At 45.7% G+C, this 23,988-nt stretch overlaps 1 protein-coding gene across 7 annotated transcripts in view; it reads left to right on the forward strand.

Moving 5' to 3' along the window:
* Positions 1-23,988, forward strand: part of OGDH (oxoglutarate dehydrogenase) — a 72,179-nt gene that overhangs the window by 2,582 nt on the left and 45,609 nt on the right. For 4 of the 7 annotated variants that reach the window (XM_056571241.1, XM_056571235.1, XM_056571239.1 and 1 more), the window contains exon 2: positions 12,746-13,001. In XM_056571241.1, coding sequence (XP_056427216.1) covers positions 12,780-13,001 — 222 coding nt within the window. In that variant the 5' untranslated portion in view covers positions 12,746-12,779. Of the gene's footprint in view, positions 1-1,688; positions 1,824-5,538; positions 5,703-7,280; positions 7,368-12,745; positions 13,002-23,988 lie in introns of those variants that run through there. The other 3 variants (XM_056571238.1, XM_056571237.1, XM_056571240.1) reach the window with 3 other exon arrangements.

Genomic DNA, 23,988 nt, shown 5'->3' on the forward strand with positions numbered 1-23,988 from the left:
TCCATGCTTTATGGTACAATAAGTTACTTGTATACATTAAGATAATATTACCGGACATGGCACCGTGGGATGATGCTGGAGATGACTTCTTATAAAGGGAAACACTGATGCACGGACAGGTTTTCCATCATGGTGGATCTCCATGCTGGGGGATATAACAGGACAGCATGATGAAAATATCAGAACGAGTGATCCTTGCAATCTGCATATAGACCAAGGACCACTTGGACCCCAAATGAACAGGCAGCGTATTGGTACATGTCCTGCTGATGGATAGGTGTCCAAACAAAAGACTGTACAATGGCCTATATAGACTATAATCCTCTACAGGTGACGGAATCTACAGATCTGGTCTTGTATAAGTTGTTTCTATATCCTAGAGCAGTGTTTCCCAACCAGGGTGCCTCCAGCTGTTGCAAAACTACATCTCCCAGCATGACCGGACAGCCGAAGGCTGTCCGGTCATGCTGGGAGTTGTAGTTTTGCAACAGCTGGAGTCACCCTGGTTGGGAAACGCTATCCTAGAGACACTAGAGGAGTTGTCTCCAAACTGGCTCTCCAGCTGTTGCAAAACTACATCTCCCATCATGCCTCACAGGTTGTAGAGCACTGACCTTCACAGTACTTGATATACTTTTACACATGCACATAGTAGGCCTCCTGGACATTGTGTCCTTCTACGTGAAGTCTGACGTACAGACAGAAGAACTTTCACCCGTGATGTGATAAGTGACATCCTGCGGTATTTATGTAATTGTAAGTCCTGGCAGGAGGTGGCATGAATAGCCGGGCACCATGCCTGACTTATAACTACAAGGTTGTATGGAACCGTATAGCCTGACCTAATCTCATACTCCTATATTCCTTATAAAAATGGGAATAATTCCCCTTGATGGGATCTATTTCCCCTTCAAATAAAATAATCTCCAGTAAACATAAGTCACTGAGTTGTCCTCTTATCTCAAATTGTCTACAGCTGACTAGGTTCATTAAGACTGTGTTTCCCAACCAGGGTGCTTCCAGCTGTTGCAAAACTACAACTCCCAGCATGCCCGGACAGCCAAAGTTTGTCCGGGAATGCTGGGAGTTGTAGTTTTGCAACAGCTGGAGGCACCCTGATTGGGAAATACTGCCCTAAGCAGTTGTCACCCAGCTTTCCCAGACTGCATAGCTTGCACATATCCTCTATCCCAGTGTTCACCCAACCTGTTGCGTTTCAGCTCTTGCAATACCATAACCCTTCAAGGCTGTCCGGGCATGCTGGAAGTTGTAGTTTTGCAACAGCTGGAGGCACTTTGGTTGGGAAACACTGCCCTAAGAAGTTGAAACCCAGCTTTCCCTGACTGCAAAACGTCCATATATCCTCTGTTGCAAAATAACAACTCCCAGAATGCTAGGGTAGCCAAAGTCTGTTTGGGCATGCTGAGAGTTTTAGTATTGCAACAGCTGGAGGCACCCTGGTTAGGAAACGCTGCCCTAAGAAGTTGAAACCCAGCTTTCCCAGACTGCAAAACTTCCATACATCCTCTAGCCCAATCTTTTCCAATCTGTTGCATTGCAGCTTTTTCAAAACCACAACCCTCAAAGGCTGTCCGGGCATGCTGGGAGTTGTTGTTCTGAAACAAGCTGTAGAGGCCACAGGTTGGGGGAAACACTGATTCTCTGCTATGTGCTTCATCAATAAGGCTCTGTTCACACTGGCAATACAGCTTCCTCTGGATCCTGATACAAAACTGTGGACCGTAACCTGACGCCCAACATATGTTTGGGCGCAGCCCCAGCCTGGTAGAGGTATCGGCAGTCCCAGATAATAGTTTGGGAAGGTGAGTAATCTGTTGTGTCATTGACCTGCCCCAGAATGTAGCAGGGTGACACATTAATGCCATCGTATCATATCCAGAAATCGTAATAAGCCGTGTCAGTCTCACTTTCATTTTTGGATTTCTTTTCTGTCTGACCACAGTGCTCTCTGCTGACACCTCTGTCCATGTCAGGAACTGCCCAGAGCAGGAGAGGTTTGCTATGTACTGGAAGGATTAAGATTTTTTAATAGAAGTAATTTACAAATCTGTTTAACTTTCTGGCACCAGTTGATTAAAAAAATAAAAGGGTTTCCCCCGGAGTACTCCTTTTATAATGTGGTAACCCTCTTCAATGGCGCTGTGTTAGAAAACACAATCCTCTCACAACACCTCCTTGTGTTCACACACATACTTGTAGATTAAAGTGTATATAGCCATAAAAAGTATCATGTCTAATGACAGATCTGGTGTGAACAACAAAGAGTCACTAGAACCAAACATTCCTGGAGTTCCCAGTCCAAACCAGTCCCGTCCTGGTACACCCAGACCTTTACTCAGAGAACAATGCCACCTTCCTCAATGTCAGGAATGTTAAAGGGGTACTCCGGTGGAAAACGGTTTTCTTTTTATGTTTTCCACCGGAGTACCCCTTTAACATTCCTGACATTGAGGAAGGTGGCATTGTTCTCTGAGTAAAGGTCTGGGTGTACCAGGACGGGACTGGTTTGGACTGGGAACTCCAGGAATGTTTGGTTCTAGTGACTCTTCATTGTTCACACCAGATCTGTCATTAGACATGATACTTTTTATAGATGTAATGAATAGGGAGTGTAGCTAATGCCGGGACGGTCATATATACGCTTTAATCTACAAGTATGCGTATGCACAAGGAGGTGTTGTGCGAGGATTGTGTTTTCTAACACAGCGCCATTGAAGAGGGTTACCACATTATTAAAGGGGTACTCCGGGGGAAAACTTTTTATTTATTTTTTATCAACTGGTGCTAGAAATGTTCACAGATTTGTAAATTACTTCTATTAAAAAATCTTTACCCTTCCAGTACTTTTTAGCAGCTGTATGCTACAGAGGAAATTCTTCTTTTTGAATTTCTTTTTTTGTCTTGTCCACAGTGCTCTCTGCTGACACCTGATGCCCGTATCAGGAACTGTCCAGAACAGCATATGTTTGCTATGGGGATTTTCTCCTGCTCTGGACAATTCCTGATATGGGCATCAGGTGTCAGCAGAGAGCACTATGGACAAGACAAAAAAGAAATTCAAAAAGAAAAGAATTTCCTCTGGAGCATACAGTTGCTAAAATGTAATTTTGCAACACCTGGAGGCACCCTGGTTGGGAAACACTAGCCTATAGTATAAGTCATGGACAGCAGACTCTTAGGCTACATGCACACCACGTTTTCCCTACGTTTTGAACCGTATACGGCTGGGGAGAGGGGGCGGGGCAACCGTATGCGGTCCCCTATCTAATGTATTTCAATGAGCGACCGGAGTGAAATGCTGCCTCCGGTCGGCTCCGTTTTGGCCCGTATACGGTTTCCCGACCGGACCTACAAATGCTGTCGACAGCGTTTGTAGGTCCGGTCGGGAAACCGTATACGGGGCAAAACGGAGCCGACTGGAGGCAGCGTTTCACTCCGGTCGCTCATTGAAATACATTAGATAGGGGACCGCATACGGCAGCATGCGGTTGCCCCGCCCCCGACTCTCCGCCCCCTCTCCCCAGCCGTATACGGTTCAAAACGTAGGGAAAACGTGGTGTGCATGTAGCCTTATTTAGAGAGAGTTTGGGTAAAGTCACATATGCCATGTTTTGCTGTTTATTTTCTGCAGTTAGTTTTGCTACTCTTTGACTTCACTGGGTATGAAAATGCACAGCAGCAAAATACTACACAAGTGACCCTACCCGAAAGTGTAAATTCAAGGTTTCAAGCCTGTGCAGTCTTCAGCTTCAGTGTAAGGAGACGCAGGCCGCCCTAGGCAGTACAGTATACAAGGCAACCGTGTCACGCCCAGAAAGTTCTGTGCACAAGTCCCATTCATCAGAAAAGGGCATGTGCACGGAACTCACTGGATGTGGTACGATAGCCTTGGCATCTGCACTGCCCAGCGTGTGGCCTACATCTCCCGTGCTGGAGATAATCATGCCTGCTTGAAACGTTGTATCTATGGGATTCTGCTGCAAGTGGATTTAGCTCAGAATGAATTCCAAACGGAAAATCTTCAGTGATGTGTGCAGGTAGTTTCTTGGTTTTATGTCTTATCTTTGCACTTCAGTGTCCACATCCTGCCCCAGAGTAGGGCAAATCTTAAAAGCCGGGTCGCTATAGTATTCCTAAAAATGTAACTTACTTAGTTGTGGTCATTGAGATGTGTGGCTTTGTGTGTGTTTCTGTCCGCTCTTTATGTTCCTGGCAATTGATGTGAATGGTGATTTGGAGTCGCACAATGGGCCTCTTACAGACACATCCTAACAACAAGTGTCTGTGTCGCTCAATGCAACAAACTAGATGCAAGTTTTCTTCCCTTTGTAAGGAGATGAAAATAAGTGACATGTCCTTGGGACGGTCTTGTCATGGGCACCTGGAGCAGAGCAGCTGCAGGCTATTTTACCCACGTATTCCCCGCCATGGGAGGTCATGTTTCTTGTCCTTCTGCCTTTTGGTGTATTTCTGAAGCCTGTAGTTTCCTGGCCCGGCAGTAAGAACTACAGTGGTCCCTCAAGTTACAATATGAATCGGTTCCAGGACGGCCATTGTATGTTGAGACCATAACTCCATGGAAACCTGGTAATTGGTTCTGAAGCCACGAAAATGTCATCCAAAAATAGGAAAAAGTGAGGATTCAAGAAAAATAAATGGATAACTAATACAGATAAAGCAAATCCTTACATATAAAAGTAAGAAAGATCTGCTGGGAGCTGAAAATCACATCTATGTAGAGGACAGGAGCTTCTTCAGTACAGTACACAGTGTCCTAAAAAGTCAAATGGAGGCGCCCTCACCTGGTGTCCAAAGGAGCAGCTAACCCTGGCACAGGTAAAGAGTAGTACAGAACATGTAATACCTCCCTGCACTGTAGGGGGGCGCCACCAGAATGGAATTCAGTGCATACGCTTCAGGAATACAGGGGTTTTACCAGTAAAATGTCCATTCTGATTGGTCGGTTCAACCAGTCATTGACTCGTGGCACAGATCTGGACTGTCTGTAGAATTGTATGTTTAGTCTGGTTTAAAGTTACAATGGTCCAGAAAAGACTATTGTATGTTGAAACTATTGTATGTTGAGGCCATTGTAAGTTGAGGGATCACTGTGTAGATACAGTAGTAGAAACCCAAACATTAGGACACCACTTTGTGTGGTGAAGAGCACAGGGTTGGGGACATTAGTCTGCCATTAGATTAGCGATAAAATTAGTGTGGTAGCTAAGGGGTTAACTAACATGTTATCTTGATACTTTAGGTGCGAGTTCAACAATACCCAATTTGGATCTATGATGGGAAGAGCTCCCAATGTACACACCAAGGGGGAGATTTATCCAAACCTGTGCAGAGGAAAAGTTGCCCAGTTGCCCATAGCAACCAATCAGATCGCTTCTTTCAGTTTTAACAAGGTCTCTGCAAAATGAAAGTAGAGATCTGATTGGTTGCTATGGGCAACTCAGCAACTTTTTCTCTGGATGGGTTTTGATAAATCTCCTCCCAAGTGTATCAATCAACAGGGGTTCATTCATCCATCGGAGGCCCAATGAGTGTCCTTTTGGCTCCTATCAGACAGGCACACATCTGTGTATCTATATTGTATTACGGACTAGCATTGCAGGCTACGCTATAGAAAGGTTTACTGTAAAACGTGTAGGAGTGTACGAAGCCTATTACACCAGGTACAAGTCCTCCGCAGGGAATCCAGTAGAGCCCTGATTTATACCCTTCAGCCTTGTGTTTCCTTCTCTCAAGGTCAGGCCTAGGTCTCCGGCACAAGCAAACAGGTTGTAGACGGTTTTAGCTTCCAGATACACATCCTGCCCATTCAGACTGGTTGCCCTCTATTATATTCTTATAGAAGGCCAAATATGATGTATGTGGACTGTGCCCATGGGGCTTCACACATGAATGGTTGCTGTGACTGCAGTAATATACATCTAGGAGAGTTTTATAAAGAACAATTCCATCTAAGGTTAAAATCTACCTTTTAATACTAGAAAGGTGCCCGTTCTGCATTGGTGATGTCAGTATGGATGGTTCATCACTGCTTTGTCGAGTAGTTGGCTGCTTGGGCCCTCGAATAAGAAAAAAATATATTTATATCTTGTTCTCTGTAATGTCTAGTCCAATTAGTCCAATGTTCTCCAAACTGTGGACCTCCAGCTGTTGCAAAACTACAACTCCCAGCATGCCCAGACAGCCGAAGGCTGTCTGGGCATGCTGGGAGTTGTAGTTTTTGAAACAGCTGTAGGTCCACAGTTTAGAGACCACTGGTCTCGTCAGAAGATGTGTGCTGACTGAGCTGTATTGGTTGTCAGCCAGCTTTGACCTTGAAACAGCCTTAAAGGGGTACTCTGCCCCCAGACATCTTATCCCCTATCCAAAGGAAAAGATGTCTGATCGCGGGGGTCCCGCCACTGGGAACCCCAACGATCTCTCCTGTTAGCACCCTGTGTCACTTGCTGCACGGAGCGAACTTCGCTCCATGCCTGATGACGGGCGATACAGGGGCCGGAGTATGGTGACATCACAACCCCACCTCCTTATTACATTATGCCCCGCCCCCTTAATACAAGTTTATGGGAGAGGGTGTGACTGCAGATGACACGGGGTGCTGCAGGTGAGATGGCGGGGGTCCCCAGCGGCGGGAGTCGGGACCCCCGCTATCAGAGATCTTATCCCCTATGTTTTGTATTAGGGATAAGATGTCTAGGGGCGGAGTACCCCTTTTTAAAGGGATTTTGGAGGATAAGTAGCTGAATGGTGGGACCACCACGATCATTAGAACAATCTTGTCTTCTGGGTGGCCTGCTCTGCTGCTGCTTTCACTCTCTATGGGACAAGCACTATTTTCACAATTCCCATAGAGATTGAATGGGGTTGGCAAACCAGCATGTGCGCTTCCGCTTCTTTGACTTTGGGTACATTTGCCCTCCATACTCTGGATTAGTGGAGGTCCCAGTGGGCTCTCCACCACCAATCAGCTAGTTATGCCCATCCTGTGGATAGACACAAGGACTTGTATTTACTTTATTCTTTTACTTTGGGTGGAATTTTTTTTTTTTTTTGTTAGATTGTAAGTTTTCATGTAGCTCAGACTCAAGGCACATGTATGGTTAATGATGATGTTGTTCATTATGGTAAAGTCATGTGCCTGAGGAGTAGAACATGACACGTGAGGGATGACTCGAGAATACTTAGAAGTGTCTATTAGGAAGATGCAAGAAACACGGAAGTAATAGAGACTGTGCTGACTGAGCTCTGTGGGGTCGCTGATCCAGAGCTGAAGGAACCCATCACTCAGCAGTATATACTCCTGGAGTGACCACACGACAACATACCAGGTTATTGTCCACACCACAGGCATGAGGGAAGGGAGAGATGGGGCTAGACAATTCATTAGGGAATGGTAAAGTATAGCTTTCCTGTCCAGGACTGATCTCATGTAGATATGGCTGATGTGTCTTGACTTTAGGACAGACGGATTGGCCAGGAATGTTGAAATTGAACATGTCTGATCCTCTTTCTACACGATAAAATCCACTTACAGAGAGGAATCTAGCTGCGGCTTATTCCCATCTCCTTATTGAGGACAACCGGGCATGCATATAAAGCTGTATTCCATGTTTAATGGATCACAACCCGACCGCCCCCTTCCTAATAAGGTGTCAGAATCAGCATACGTATGAGAGAAGAAATCACCCTGACACACTGTTCAGATGAATGATACTTCCTGTATTTGAAACAATTACAAAGGTTTATATAGTCTGTAATATGTCATGAACAGCTGTCCTTGTGATAGGTTTCTTCCATCTGTAGGCGTTCCTCGTCCATCACGTGGGTCTCATCATTTTGGGTGGAGTCTCTCTGGAAACGCCATCTTCTACACATTCTTTCAAACACGATTGGATAAACCCAATGGGAGAGAGCGAGTTAGTAAGTGGGTGGGGGGGGGGAGTGAGTAGCCATTTCTGCAAGCATATCCTGAAATAGACGTTTTACCTCATCCACCACACGTCTATGGCCATACTAAAGCCAGCTATTTACCTGATGTATATAATGGTGCCCATACACATGCAATGTAATGTTGGTTTGGCCATGTTATCTCCATCAATCTCTCCATACTCTACTCCACCATAGAAGTATTATACTCATTGGACAAGTTTCACCATTGCATTATTACCCAGTAGGGATTGTCCGATTATCGGTTTGGCCGATATTATCGGCCGATATGCACGATTTTGGACATTATCGGTATCGGTAATTACCTTGCCGATAATGCCCCGGCCAGAGACGACTGCCACCACTGTTGCCCCATTGCCTCCCTCATCCCTGGTTTTATAATTACCGGGGTCCACACTACTTCTGGCTCCTGCGGTGTCCTGTGCGCTGCACAGCGCAATGTTGAGTGACGTCCTCAACGCGACATCACCGTCAGTGCGCACAGTGACAGCTCAGGATGCCGCCGGGGCCAGAAGTAGCGCGGGCCCCGGGAACAGGTAATAAAACGGGGGATGGGGGAAGGCAATGGGGCAGCGGTGGTGGTGGTTGGACTAGGGAGGACCCCAGGACAGGCAGGGGGAGAGAAGCGGGCGGCGGTGGCGGTCTCTGGCCCCGCAAAAGTTGCTGCAGTTCATTGATTTAAAGCGCCCGCTTTAAATAATTGATCTGGGGGGGGGGGGGGGGGGGGAGGGGCCTTGCCAGGCAAATGGCCGAAAACTTATACCGGAATATCGGTATAAGTTATCGGCTATCTGCCTGAAAGGTCGCAGATTATTGGTATCGGCCCTAAAAAATCGATATCTGTCGATCCCTATTACCACTATCTGTGAAGATTCCTATTGTTATGACTCTCAATCCTGCAGGTCTTATTGTTAGGTATGGGGCATTGATAAGGGGGTCCCATCGTGATGGAAATGAAATAACAGCTATAACTTACATTGATGGATGTGTGGCCCACAGCGGTGTGAGGGCTGAGGTCAGTGGTGCGGGGCAGATAGATATGGGCACTCAGGCAGGAAATGACTGCGGATTCTGCCGTACACTCACATTTATCACCTCAATGACATTCTTATGTTTCCACCCTGTAGGATAGAAGAGGTCTGAAAATAGACTAAGTGCATTGAGGATCGGCCTGATCATGGATATGTCCATGCGCATTTAGCATGGTTTTAAAGTGAAGCTGCATGATGGTGGTTGTAGTTTTGTAGCCACTAAAGAACCACATGTTTGAGAAAACAGCAATAGGTAGACAGTCTTCATTTGGTCAACAGGTCTGAGCACTTAAAATGAGGAGCTGCTGAGGTGCTCTTAAAAAGACTTATGCAGTGTTTTGCAAAAAATGATATCCTGCTGGGGTCAGGAGAAAATAGAAAGAAAAATAAAACCTATACTTACCTAGCCCGGTCCCCTGCATCTCCTGTTTGCGATCCACAATGAGCACTCAGAGCAGGACCTGCCCGCACAGCCAATCACTGGGGAGAAGGAAAACCACTGTGGCTAGTGATTGGCTGAGCTGGCAGGTCCTGCTTTGAGTCTGAATCGTTTTGGAAGCCGGAAGATGAGATCGGAGGACTGGAAAGAGACAAATGGGAGCTACAGGGGACAGGGAGGTTAATATAGGTTTTGGTAATTTTGTTTCCCTCAGCCCAAGCAGGATAGGAATTTTTTTCAAAATGCTGGATGATCCCCTATTAATCTCAAGCTCAGTTTTGAAAGACTGTGTTTTAGCTTCCATATTACATAATCTACAACAACACAATGCCCCCAGTTCTCCTAAACTTAGCTGGGATCAGTCAGGTTCAGTAAAACAATGGAGGGTTTGGGGTATGTGGAACTGATCTAAACCTTATCTTTCAATCTCCACCCAAGATTTACAGGTATCTAGGAGTAGAAAAACATGGCTGCTTTCTTCCAAAAACAGTGCCACACCTGTCCACAGGTTGTATGTGATATTGCATCAAATCCTCATTCATTGTAATGGAGATGAAATACAATACTACACACATCCTGTGGACAGGTGGGGCGCTGTTTTTAGAAGCCAACCACCTCCATAGACTATAATGTTAATGCATTTTCAGCTTGAAGGGGCTTTACTTGCAGTTCCCAATAATGGGAACACAGCAGATGCTGTCTATGGTGGGCACTTCTGTATCAGGAAGACGTATGGATCTGCTGCAGTCTGTGTGAACTGGATCCCAGAACGTATATTAGAGAATTGTCTTTTTATGGCATTGCCCTATATGTTACCCTTGTGAATGTACTCTTGTAAAAGGGCTGACTTCTAGTTATATGGAGCGGCACAGTTTATTAGTCCTTATCTAGGGAACCAGTGATCTCTGTGGACTTCTTGTTTGTTCAGCTCCGGTGCATGTTTCACGGTGCAGCGTCAGCCGTGTCCTATGACTGCAGCTCGGGTATATTCTTACAGCTCCGATGCGGCCGGTAGATAGACGAGTCCTTTGCATTCTTGGCTGACTTTACATTGAGTGGGGATCGTGTTCCTCTCGTTAAGACCAATTCTATACATCCCAAAAAAAGTGTCATAAAACAATTTTTCTATTGAAACCTATCATACTAAAAACATGCATAATGTGTCATTATGATTTTATGACATATTTTTTGTGTGTGATTGTTTGTTGGTTACATAGGAGTAACACTTTTTCTGCCTAAAATCCACAGCATAGGGAATAAGTGATTGCAGGGGATCCCACCTCTGGGACCTCTGCAATTTCCAGAATGGGTCCCTGAATCTTCCCACCTGTGTGGAGTGGTGGGGTTGGCATGCCCTCCGTGAGATGTCTGTAGAAACACCGGAGATATCACAGTACAGTGCTTTGGAGATCACAGGGTTACAGAGGTCAGACCCCCACACAATCACCTGCTTATTCCTTATCCTGTGGATAAGGGATACATTTTAAGGGCTGTTAAAAACCAACAACAATTAGAAATGACACTTAGTAGTTAATACTGATACTCTAAAAGGCAAGACACCCAAGTGCGAAGCTGAGCTTTAGGTTATGTTCACACTACCATCCAGAGGTCAAGTCCTGGAAAAAAAAAGTGTGGGAACTCGCCCAAGATTTCCATTCATGAGCTGTCCTGCAGGGCCCTGCTAGTGGGAACGGTGCTCCTGCTGTGAAATAAGTGCAGGAACTCAGTTACCAATGCGTTCCTGCAGGACTTGAGCCCTGCTACCCTCACAGGTTCTGTCGATAGTTCTGTCAGATTTATCGGGAAGAAAAGTACAGGATATAATGCTATTTTTCCCAACAAAACCATGGACACATGCCAGAATCCAGTGGACCCTCATTGTAAGTCAGTAAGGTCCACCAGGCTACATTTGTCTTTTTTTTTTTTTTGGGGTGGTCCCACATTGCCCTTTCCTGTTATAATGGAAACCATATGTGAAAAGTGGGCCTTACTATGGGACATTTTCTGTCATTCTTTGAATGCCATAATTTCAGAAGGGCCTTTAGAAGCCAGATATATAGATCCAGGAGCCAGCTTGAAGAATTAAAGGGGTACTCCGCTGCTCAGCACTTGGAAGAAACTGTTCCGAACGCTGGAGTCGGCGCCGGAAGCTCGTGACGTCATCGCCCCACCCCCTCGATGCAAGTCTATGGGAGGGGGCATGACACCCACCACTCCCCTTCCCGTATACTTGCATTGAGGGGGCTATGGCGTCACGAGCTCCCGACGGTTGGCTCCAGCGTTCAGAACAGTTTGTTCCAAACGCTGAGCAGCGGTGTACCCCTTTAAGCACCGGTGGTACATGTTATGGTCCAGCCCGACAAATACTCTGGAACATCCGAGCCGAGAAATTCTGCTTGGAAATTCTGGTGCAGCAGTCTCCTATTGTCTTCAATGCGATTCTGCTGCCGTGCACAATTAAAATTCTGGAAATGCATTGCCAGCTATGGTGACTGCGCATGTCCAAGTGATCCTAGTGCCGTCTGGCTCAGTCAGTGCCTCTAGCAGATGGAATTTATGACTGAAATGTCTCCGGGCGGAGATTCAGTAATGTGATTTTCAGTAGTGTGAACGGGCCCTTATTGTGCGTATTATTCTCCAGTCCATCTAGTCTGAACTTCAGGAAACATCCTTAGGGTACGTTCAAACGGGCGGATTTATTTGCGGGTTTCCCGCTGCTTATTTGAAAGGGGACGGGCTCTTTGCAGTTGTCTGCAGCAGATTTTCCGCTGCGGAAAATCCCCTGCAAGCCCCATTGAAGCCAGTAGGGTCTGGCGGATTTTCCACAGCAGAAATTATGCAGCGGAAAATCTGCTGCGGATAGCCCCCTTTCTAATACGCAGACGTTAACCCACAAATAAATCCCCCCCGTGTGAACGTACTCTTACTATAGTACTTTCGTATATGTAATGGATATAATTGATGTTCTTTGTATGTTCTCTTATTTTTACTTCTTGCTCTGGATAAACTTTAGACTGAGGTTTTGCAGTTTCATCCAGTTCTGGACGGTCAGTGACAGACTTTAGCACATTTTTTATCAGAAAGCAGCAACAATCTAGTACATCCCGCTTTGTGACCATTGTTCGTTGCCTGTTTCGCTGCTTTTGTATAAAGTGCTGTGCACACTGTTGGCGAGCACCACTGCTTGATAAGAGCTCATCCAGGATCCCTGGTAAAGATATTAGGTGTATTATACATCATGGGTCTGTACGGTGAATGTGTGCACTGACTTGTTTCTTCTCTTTTCTAGGTTCTGGTAATTGGTCTCCCACAAGGACACAACCATGTATAGCTTAAGGACTTGTGCTGCTAAACTAAGGCCTCTGACGGCCTCTCAGACTGTTCGGTCATTGAAACACAGTCGGCCTGCGGCCCCAAGGACGTTTCAGCCACTCAGGTGCCTTAGTACACCTGTGGCCGCAGAGCCTTTTCTTAGTGGGACTAGTTCGAATTACGTGGAGGAGATGTACTATGCATGGCTGGAGAACCCTAAGAGTGTCCACAAGGTAAGGATGGCTGCCGATCGTCGGAGAATGGGAAAAGGCGGAAATATTCACCAAGAGTGAGCGGAAGTAAGACGCGGGAGAAGGAGAGTGTATTGTCTGCACTGACGGGAGGTCACGCCTGATACCTGGATGGATTATGGAAAACCGCTCTTATATTCTCACTTCTGATATACACAATGAATTCATGTAATGATCTCCACGGTTATTCATTCCGGCACTTCAAGAGTGGAAATCACAGGTCACCATGTCGGGAGACAATATGCAGCTTTGTATAGCAAGAGTTGTAATTTACTTGTGTTTGTATGTCGCTGTTGGTGCCATAGAGATGTCTCCATGGGATTGCTGCCGTTCACCAGCCGCCTTCTATTCCATCGCAAGTTAAAACAGATCCCAGTGTACAGTTTTCTGGGGTCAACCATTGAAGAGCACTGATATGCCAAGTACTTAGAGATTGCATGTCTGTGGCTAGTCCTCTTGCTGCCTCACGTGTCTAGAGCAGTGTTTCCCAACCAGGGCGCCTCCAGCTGTTGCAAAACTACAACTCCCAGCATGCCCGGACAGCCAACGGGAGTTGTAGTTTTGCAACAGCTGGAGGCGTCCTGGTTGGGAAACACTACTCTAGATCATGTATATTTGCTAAGCCCCAGGCATCTGATCCGCATGATAAATCGGTGCTCAGAGCAGTGTTTCCCAAAAAGGGCGCCTCCAGCTGTTGCAAAACTACAACTCCCAGCATGGCCGGACAGCCAACGGGAGTTGTAGTTTTGCAACAGCTGGAGGCGCCCTGGTTGGGAAACACTGCTCTAGATCATGTATATTTGCTAAGCCCCAGGCATCTGATCCGCATGATAAATCGGTGCTCAGAGCAGGGTTTCCCAACCAGGGTGCCTCCTGTGGCAAAACTACTACTCCCAGCATGCCCGGACAGCCAAAGTGTTAGTATCAGCTTATGGTAAATCAGTGCTCAGGGCAGTGTTTCCCAACCAGGGTGCCTCCAGCTGTTGCAAAACTAAAACTCCCAGCATGCCCGGACAGCCGTTGGCTGTCTGGGCATGAAGGGAGTTGTATTTTTGCAACAGCTGGAGGCGCCCTGGTTGGGAAACACTGCTCTAGATCATGTATATTTGCTAAGCCCCAGGCATCTGATCTGCATTGAGGTAATTGCTGACGCAATGGTTGTCTGACCCTTGCTACACGCTAACCCTAAATGTGCTATTAGGGGAATAATCGCTTGTTTTACAGGATCAGCTGTAGCAGATGTGTCATGGATGAATAACTTTTGGCTTCATATTATAAACCGGCAAGGGTTTCCTGAGGTTCTGTTCACTAGAAGGAAACTAAAGGGATTTTCTGCATGAAATAGTGCTCATTGTGCCCCATCACCCTCCTCTTTTTGGCCATCTTTTGCCTGATCATGACAGCCAGTAACTAAGACTGAAATACAGGTAGGGTGATCTTCACCAACCTCATGTTAAAGGGGTACTCCGGTGGAAAACATTCTTTTTTATTTTTTTTATGAACTGGTGCCAGGAAGTTAAACAGATTTGTAAATGAATTCTATTAAAAAAAATCTTAAAGGGGTTATCCAGGAAAAAACTTGGGAACCGCCCAGTTTAGAAGCAAATCCCCATAGCAAACCTCTTCTAAACTGGGTGGTTCCCAAGACATGTGTCATCAGAGAGGACTTAGACAGAAAAGAACAACCTTAACTTCAGAAGCTCATAAGTACTGAAAGGATTAAGATTTTTAAATAGAAATCATTTGCAAATCTGTTTAACTTTCTGGAGCCAGTTGATATATAAAAAAAGTTTTTTCCTGGATAACTCCTTTAAGACTTCCAGTACTTTTTAGCAGCTGTATGCTACAGAGGAAATTCTTTTTGTTTTTGAAATTTTTTTTTTGTTTTCTCCAATGCTCTCTGCTGACACCTGATGCCCGTATCAGGAACTGTCCAGAGCAGGAGAAAATCCCCATTGCAAACCTATGCTGCTCTGGACAGTTCCCGACACAGACAGAGGTGTCAGCAGAGAGCACTGTGGACAAGACAAAAAAGAAATTCAAAAAGAAAAGAACTTTCTCTGTAGCATACAGCTGCTAAAAAGTACTGGAAGGGTGAAGATTTTTTTTTTTTAATAGAAGTAATTTACAAATCTGTTTAACATACTGGCACCAGTTCATTTAAAAAAAAAAATAATAATAATTCCACCGGAGTACCCCTTTAAAAGCATCATTAGTATCTGACATTTGTCATCACTAGACTATATAGGTGTTTAAAGGCTATTTTCAGATTTCTCAATATAGTTCCAAGTGTCCGTCTTTTAAAACCACTTTTCTCAATAGCGCGCTTCACTCCCCGACTCGCAACACTCTATTTCATAGATCGTCCCCGAGTTACGTAAACGGGGCCATCCAGTGAACCAGGATGGAGATCACTGCGAGGTGGGGAGGGGAGTGCGCTACAGGGCATTCTCCTCAGTAGATGGAATGATCAATAGGGGTCTAAGCTGCGAGATCCCGACCAATCACAACATTTGACACATAAAAAGTTGTGTTTGTAAATTACAGGGACACTTTAATCTCTGTATAATTGAAAAGTTATACAGCTTTTGAGCAGGTGTCAGTTTGCATAGAAATTTGCTTTTAATATTAGTTTGAATTCACTTTACATGTCGAGCAATATGTTAGCAAGGTGGACTTGTAGCCTAACACGATGCCCAAAGGCTTATTGACTTTAATGGGTCAAAGTATTTTTAATATGGACTAAATTTAGTCCATTTCCCAAACGTATCCTGTTTCAATGTGGGTCTAAAAAAAAAATTTAAAAAAAATGTGGTGGACCAGGAGTACCGCACTAAAAAAATGATACATTCTGCAAATAGACTGAACGTAGTCACTGCTAAACTACCTTTGGCCCATTAAAGTCAACAGGCCTGCTGGCAACACATTGGGCTATCAGCATTACCTTTCTAATGTGAAGCAAAATGTTTGCACAAAACTTGGTATGAATGGGGCCATAAAGAGGACCTGTGGCCAACCCCCCCCCCAAAAAATGAGTTTGTATTATCATTAAAGGAATACTGAAGTGGGATATAACTTATCCTCTATCCGAAGGATACGGGATAAGTTATAGATCGTGGGGGGGGGGGTCTGACCACTGGGACGCTATTTTGTGACTGGACAAAATAACGTCCGTTATTAATAACGGGCTATGACGGGTTAAAACGGGTAATGTAAAAATCCCATAGACTATAATGGGATTTTGAAACGGACGTTTTTAATGGTTTTGTTAACGGGTCATTATAACAGATCTTTAAAACTGAGAATTCTATAGTGTGAAAACAGCCTAAGAAATGACCAACAAGGCAAATGCAAAGAATTGGGGTGGGGGAGCTGAATGTCTCCCGCATTCCACCTGTCACGGAACATTGTTGTGGCACCTAATTTGTAGAAAAGTATCCAAGCAATGTAAGGTCGTGTTCACATTGCAGATTCTATCCAACAATACAGGGCATATTAGAGCGGCTGGTAAAATATTGACACCATTCTGGAAACCAAACAAAGATTGCGAAAGTCAATGGGGCCCATCATTTAAGGTCATGTTCACATGGCTGAATCCGGCATAAATATTCTACTCAGAAATTCTGTTACAGCAGAGTCCCATTGTTTGGCCTATCCTGTGTTCTTAATCATATGCCATGATTAAGAACCATATAGGACCGAAATGTGTTGGAGTTTCATTTGCTGTTTTATTGTTTTTGTATTTACCCTTTTAAAGAGTACCTGTCATCAAACCATATTTTCTAACCTACCTCAGATGATATCCCCTACCTACTCCTAACACCCCTCCTGCCCTTACATTTTTTTCCCCAAGCTTTAAAAAGCTCTGTATCCTACCTTTCCCCTTGCTCACATTGTGTGAGCTCCCGGCAGGAGAAAGTGGGTGTTCTCCAGCAGGTGTGATGTCACTGAAGCCTGCGTGAGCTGTGCCTCACCATGCCCTGCACGCACATCCTGAGTTTGGACTTCTGCCAGGCCGGGAGGAGACCAAACTAACTGTTTGACTTGCACAGGGAACAGAACAGAGCCACCTAGTGGCAGTTTTTTTCAATCACATTAAAAACATATAAAGATTGAGAATTTTAACAGTAAGTAAATAGCAAAGTGTCTTATAATTACATAAGAAACAATATATTAAAAGTTTAGTTTGGTGCCAGGTACTCTTTATGCTACAATAGATTTGAGCTGTTTTTGACCTTTTAGAAGCTGGAGACACCAATACTATTAATGTGGATAGGCCATAAATAGAATTTCCCTGGAAAACACCTTTTTAGAGCCTGTACAGGAGTGTATTGTGCATCTGGGTTATACAGATCAGTAATATGGTGCTCCTTTATGGTTTATTCACACTTACAGTATTCTGGGCACATTTCATGTGCAGGATTTTCTGTTGCAGATTCCAATGTAAACTAAATGACTGAACAAATCTTCGCAGAATACTGTACGTGTGAATAGACCCTTAACGGGGTATTCCGGGCAAAAACATATCCCCTATCGAAAGGATAGGGGATAAGATGTCTGATTGCGGGGGGCCCGCCACTGGGACCCCTCACGATCTCCCTGCAGCACCCGCATTCTATGCGTAGCAGCGTCTTAAGTTTCGGAAACCTCTGGGCTTCCGAGACGGGGACGTGACTTCACGCCACGCCCCCTCCATTCATGTCTATGGGAGGGGGTGTTGCGGCCGTTACACCCCCCTCCCATAGAAATGAATGGAGGGGGCGTGGCGTCATGTCACCGTCTCTGAAGCCCGGAGGTTTCCAAAACTTCAGACGCAGCTACGCATAGAATGCGGGTGCTGCAGGGAGATCGTGGGGGGGTCCCAGCGGCGGGCCCCCCGCAATCAGACATCTTATTCCCTATCCTTGCATTAGGGGAAAAGATGTTTTTGCTTGGAATACCCCTTTAAAGGGGTATTCCAGGAATTTTTTTTACTATGCTACAGGGGCTGTAAAGTTAGTGGATTTCATAATATAGTGTCTGTACCTGTGTCTGATGGTGGTCTCGCAATTCTTCTGTGAATATCGCCCCAATATTTATTTTTAACAGCATAAAGAATTATTCATGTCAGGTGATCAGAGGGAGCCTGTCCTGCTTGAATTATGCAACAGCCCTAGGCCCCCTGGTTAGAAAACACTGTGTTTCAATGGGTGGAGTGGCTGATGTGTGGGAGGAAGGAAAGTGACCTCAAACTTACAAGCATGGAACTATGGGATGTGTAGTTTAGAGAACAAAATCCTACAGGAAATACCTGGTTCTGGCCGGTAAGTACTAAAATCACCTTATGGTGGAAAAGTGTGTGGGTCCGTACCATTTGTTACAAGGTTTTTCTCATGGTTTCATACAGACAGATGAATGCAATGGTCCCAAGCCATGGACTAGATTGGCACCATGTCAGAAAGAAAGCCCCATGTTTTTCTTGTCTGTTTTGATTCTGCAGCTTACAACCCCTGCTCACGTACTTCTGTCATCCTGGTGGATTCACTATTGAGGACTGTGGCTACCTCGTGTTATAATGGTAGGGCTGGGCGGTATGACCAAATGTGTGTATCGCGGTATCTTTGTAACTTTTGGCGGTTCCACTGTATATAATGGTATTTCCTCCTCCTCCCCTCCCCCCCTAAATTATCAGCCCAGTGCTGCCCCCATCGGGGTAAATACTCACATGTCACCTGCAAGCGCTGCCCTCCTTGTCCTCCTGTTCGTTGCGGCCGTCGGTGCTGACACACTATGCTGTATCCCCATGCCTGGGCTGCAAAAGGTAAACAAAATAAACTAACACGTTCCAATGTCGGCCTTACGGTTGGGACCGGAACCTCGGACAGCAGTCAGCCTATCACCGGCCGCAGCGATGTACGGAGCTCTGGCCGGCTTATTACATAACAGTGGGTTCAGCCTATCACTGGCGGGGGCGGAACATCGCTGCGGCTGGTGACAGGCTGTCCGATGTTCCCGTCCCCAAGAAGCAGGTGAGGCCGGTACTGGACCAACGGGAGGCGAGTTTAAAGTTTATTTTGTTTATTTTTTTGCAGCCCGGGCATAGGGATACCGCACAGTATAAAGCGGTGGTCTTCAACCTGCGGACCTCCAGATGTTGCAGAACTACAACTCCCAGCATGGCTGTCCGGGCATGCTGAGAGTTGCAGTTTTGCAACATCTGGAGGTCCGCAGGTTGTAGACCACTGGTATAGAGTGTCAGCGGCCGCAACAAACAGGAGGACGAGGAGGGCAGCGCTTGCGGGTGACATGTGATTATTTACCCCGATGGGGGCAGCGCTCGCGGGTGACATGTGATTAGTTCCACGATGTAGGGACAGCGCAGCCCTGGGCTGACAATTCATTCCCGAGGGGCCAAACAGGTATTGCGGTATCGGTTAAAATTCATATCGTGCAGCACAAAAATGTTGGTATTCGGTATGAACCGGTATACCGCCCAGCACTATATAATGGTGGCCATGTTGGTCACCATTATACCTATATCCTTAGAGTCTTCTATCTATTTCTCTGAGGTGTTATTTTTGATCCTGTTGCACTAGATCAGGATGGTCTGTGTGGTGACTTTTTGCCGTGTTACACAGAACATGTCGTCCTCTAGGCCATTGTTTTCCACCTTTGCCACTATATAACACGTTTGCGTGTGTATAGGTGACTAGGTTATTGGCCGTGAGATAGAAGAGCAGTTGCATATTGACAGCCCAAGGCTGCACGTCCTTCATGGTATATATATATATGTAGAGAGCCTCTATCTGTAGCCCTGTTCCTTATCTTTCTATGGGCCTGGTTGTTCGGGTTTAGACTAGCTGGTGATAAGGACTGTGACTTCAGAGGGAGCTGTATGCTGCCTGCTATATGTGTCCACCATCGAGTGCATTGGATTGGAAGTTTGTTAGATCTATTGCAGTGTTTCCCAACCAGGGTGCCTCCAGCTGTGGCCAAACTACAACTCTCAGCATGCCCGGACAGCCAAAGGCTGTAACATGGCGATCTCTGCTGAACTTTGGTACAAAAACTAAGGCAGAATTCACACAGACATTCCGCAGCAGCAGTCCCATTGACCTCAATGGGATTTTGCTGCTCTGTTCACACTCAGAATTTCCGCAGCAGCAACATCTGCTGTGAAAATCCTGATTTCGGTGTCTGCAAAATGGCATTGAGCGCTTTTCCGGGCGGCATGTTCTGCAGGCACTGCTGTATGTGCAATATCTGCACAGAAATGTACTTATGCGGACATTCCACCATGTGAACATAGCCTAAGGCAATACAGTAAAACCTAGCATCAAGAATTGGACAAAATAGTCCTCTTTGGGGTGGGGGGGGGGGTCACTACTATGTATTATGAAGTTGTAGTCTTTCCTTGAGTTCTGAATAGCAGATCTGCTCCTGCACACATTGGCCCTCATTTACTTAGAAAATCAGGTTGTAAGTCTATGTTGCTTTCTTACCCGACTGCTTTTTTCCCCTGGTATTTATTATTATGTCGCATCCTGTTTGTCGCATGTGGGTTTTGTAGGTTTTGGTTTCCAACTCCTCTGAGTTGTCGGGGAAAAAATCCACAACAATTCAACATATTCAGGTTGGAAACCTTTATAAATACGTGGGAAAGCTCAGAAATGTCGGGTTACGCCCCTTTTTCGGGTTTGGGAGAATCCACATCGGGTCCGTTGGGAAAAAATGTTGCATCGTGTCGCAGACTGGATGATGGGAAAAACTGCATGATGGGAGTTGTAGTTTTGCACAAGCTGGAGAGCCATAGGTTGGGAACTTTTGATCTTGTGCTCTGTTAATAGTCTCTATACCAGTTTTTCCCAACCAGGGTGCCTCCAGCTGTTGCAAAACTACAACTTTCAGCATGCCCGGACAGCCAACGGCTGTCCGGGCATGCTGGGAGTTGTGGTTTTGCATCAACTGGAGGCACCCTGGTTGGGAAATACTACTCTATACATTAGTCTCCTGTGTTGGTGCACACGGTTAGTGTGCAGGCCGATTCTTGCTGGAATAAATAGCGCGTCATCCGGACTGGCAAGGCTCCCGCTTGCAAACGGAAAGCCACTGACAGAGGGGTTGGGTCGGTATATTAATATGCAGACGTTAACCCCTTGTTTTCGATGACCTTTGCTCTGATTTTCTCCCTTCTCCACATACGTTTCCATGCAGCTCCCATTGCTGATAGTGATTACGTTGCAAGGCTTGGACCTTCTAGTTGTCTATAGAATTTTATAAAGTCTCATTATTCCTAAACTTGACAGCCCCCACATGGAACTATTTTATGTTGGTGTTCACTCTATACCTTCTAAACCTTCACCATAACAATTATTATGCATGACTGCGATGACATAGTACGATATTTGTCTGGTCCTTGCTATAAAGACATCTCTGCGAGGTAAGCCGCTGCCAGTGGCATAAACCTCTATCTCCATTCAGGACACACGACCGCCTTGGTCGAGCTGATCGTGCGTGAAGGAATCAGCAGAGGTTACTGGCAGCGGAACAAACATTCCATATCATGGGGGAGATTTATCAAAACCTGTCCAGAGCAAAAGTTGACCAGTTGCCCATAGCAACCAATCAGATCACTTCTTTCGTTTTTAAAAAGGCCTCTGAAAAATGAAAGAAGTGATCTGATTGGTTGCTATGGGCAACTCAGCAACTTTTCCTCTGTCTGGACAGGTTTTGATAAATCCCCCCCCCCCCCCCCCCCTCATGTGTATAGATATCTGTGATGGCGGCCATGTTGTTTTTCTCTCAGCTGTTCCAGGAACAGCTGAGTACATAGTGTTATGTGGCCTTTGTGTAGGACATTCTGGTTGAACCGGATAACCTGCAAAAGTCTGACTGAGGAGGGACTAGGAAATCACGTGTCAGCAGTTCCTTAACTTTGCTAGAGGACACTGTGTCCCTCATGTTACTTGGTGAAGCTGAATACATCCACAATACAAGAGGAAGGGCTTCCCCCTTTAATCCTTTCTAGGCCCGAGGCTGTGTCCGTATACTTAGGACTTTAGGCCCAACCCTTGGTACAGTGATCTGACTGACTGGAATAACTAGCAGGGTGTGTGCCCTGTACAGTTATACCACCTCCCCCCATACTCTCTTGTGACTTACCAAGATTCTTAAAATAGTGTCAACACTGGAGGGTGGGGACAGGAGGGATATTTACCCTTTATTCGACCTCTGGTCTTTTGCTTGACTCTGTTATTGAGGTTTAGTTATTTATGGCCTGTCCATATAAGAAATCTTACGAGAGAACCTGTGTAGTAACTGACTGTAGTATCACGGTATCGGAGCTGAGATACCGGGGTGGAACCTGTGTAGTAACTGACTGTAGTATCACGGTATTGGAGCTGAAATACCGGGGTGGAACCTGTGTAGTAACTGACTGTAGTATCACGGTATCGGAGCTGAGATACCTGGGTGGAACCTGTGTAGTAACTGACTGTAGTATCACGGTATCAGAGCTGAGATACCGGGGTGGAACCTGTGTAGTAACTGACTGTAGTATCACGGTATCGGAGCTGAGATTTTGATGAGTAAATCATCATGGTTTCACTGTCAAAACCCGTGCATTGTTTTTAATATAAATAACCTGTGTAGACGAGCTCCTAGAGAGCGGCTCTACAGTATAAGTGCCCATTGACAGGAATTTCCCAGTGGAAATACAGTGTAGCAGCCTCCTATTGTTTCAGTGGGATTCTGCTGCACCATCCACACCACGGAAATTCCAGACCTCATACTGCCGAAAGGATGAACATATACCGTCATCTCACATTTCCAGGTGGTTCATACCAAATACTGGTGTGTTTTTTTTTTCCTTTACTGTATGAATTTTTCACATACCACAATACCGTTTCCATAGCAACCTACTCCAATGTGTGATGGCGTAGAGAAACGTCCTTCCGCACAGCACTGTGAAGTGTAGTCCGAGCCGCACTGAACTGACTGTGAGAAGCTGCGAGGGGACTACAATTCCCAGCGGGCACGTGACTTCTGGGCAGGCGTGGGAAACTCAAGCAGAACTGTGGAGACATGGAGGAAAGTTATTAGGTGGCCTGACCGAGACCCCGGGTACCATGGTGAGGACCCCTGACCGCCTGACTCTATACTAAGGCCCCCCCCCTTCCCCCCCTGGAAATACCGTTAAATACTGTGAAACTGCCGTAATTTAGAAAAATACGATATACGTTTTTGGTCATACCGCCCAGCACTACCAGGGGGTCTTGATTTGCCGGCGCCTACTTCAGAGGGAACCTCTGCCTGGAATATCTTCGAGTGGAGAGACAGTAATGTGAATGAGCCCTAAAACAGCTCTCCATATCTCAGCTTCATGGACTCAGTGGCATAAAACATGTTGGGGTCTCTAAATATTATGTGACTGCTCCATGGCCTCCATGCTGTATTATCTGATCATTCGTGTATAGAAGCATATAAGGGGGTTACTCTATAAACGGTTCCCTTACATACAACTCTGGCTTCCCATAGGTATCGGGACCCAGAAACAACCTTTGTTTCTAAGACATTGTATTACATCAGGAAATATTTGCACATGTTTGTAGTGTTAAAAAAAAAAAAAAAAAAAAAAAAAAAAAAGCTGTTTTGGATTAGTCGGCGATTTGGCGTGGGTTTCCCTTTAACCAGCTCTCATGGGAGGTAACATCATGGATACACTAGGACTTTGTGTTCCCAAACAGAGAAGGAAATAGTATTTTGCTGACAGTTTTTCGCCTGCAGACAAAGTCCTTCCTAGAGGAATTTCTCCAGCTCCCTCCTTGCTGAATGCACAGAAAACAAAGGGTGGAGACCGGGTATTTGGCCGATTTGTAATAGAGTGTATACAGTTCAGTGTTTCCCAACCAGGGTGTCTGCAGCTGTTGCAAAACTACAACTCTCAGCATGCCCGGACAGCCGTTGGCTGTCCGGGCATGCTGAGAGATGT

Source organism: Hyla sarda, chromosome 4 (assembly GCF_029499605.1).
Source record: "Hyla sarda isolate aHylSar1 chromosome 4, aHylSar1.hap1, whole genome shotgun sequence".
NCBI lineage: Eukaryota > Metazoa > Chordata > Amphibia > Anura > Hylidae > Hyla > Hyla sarda.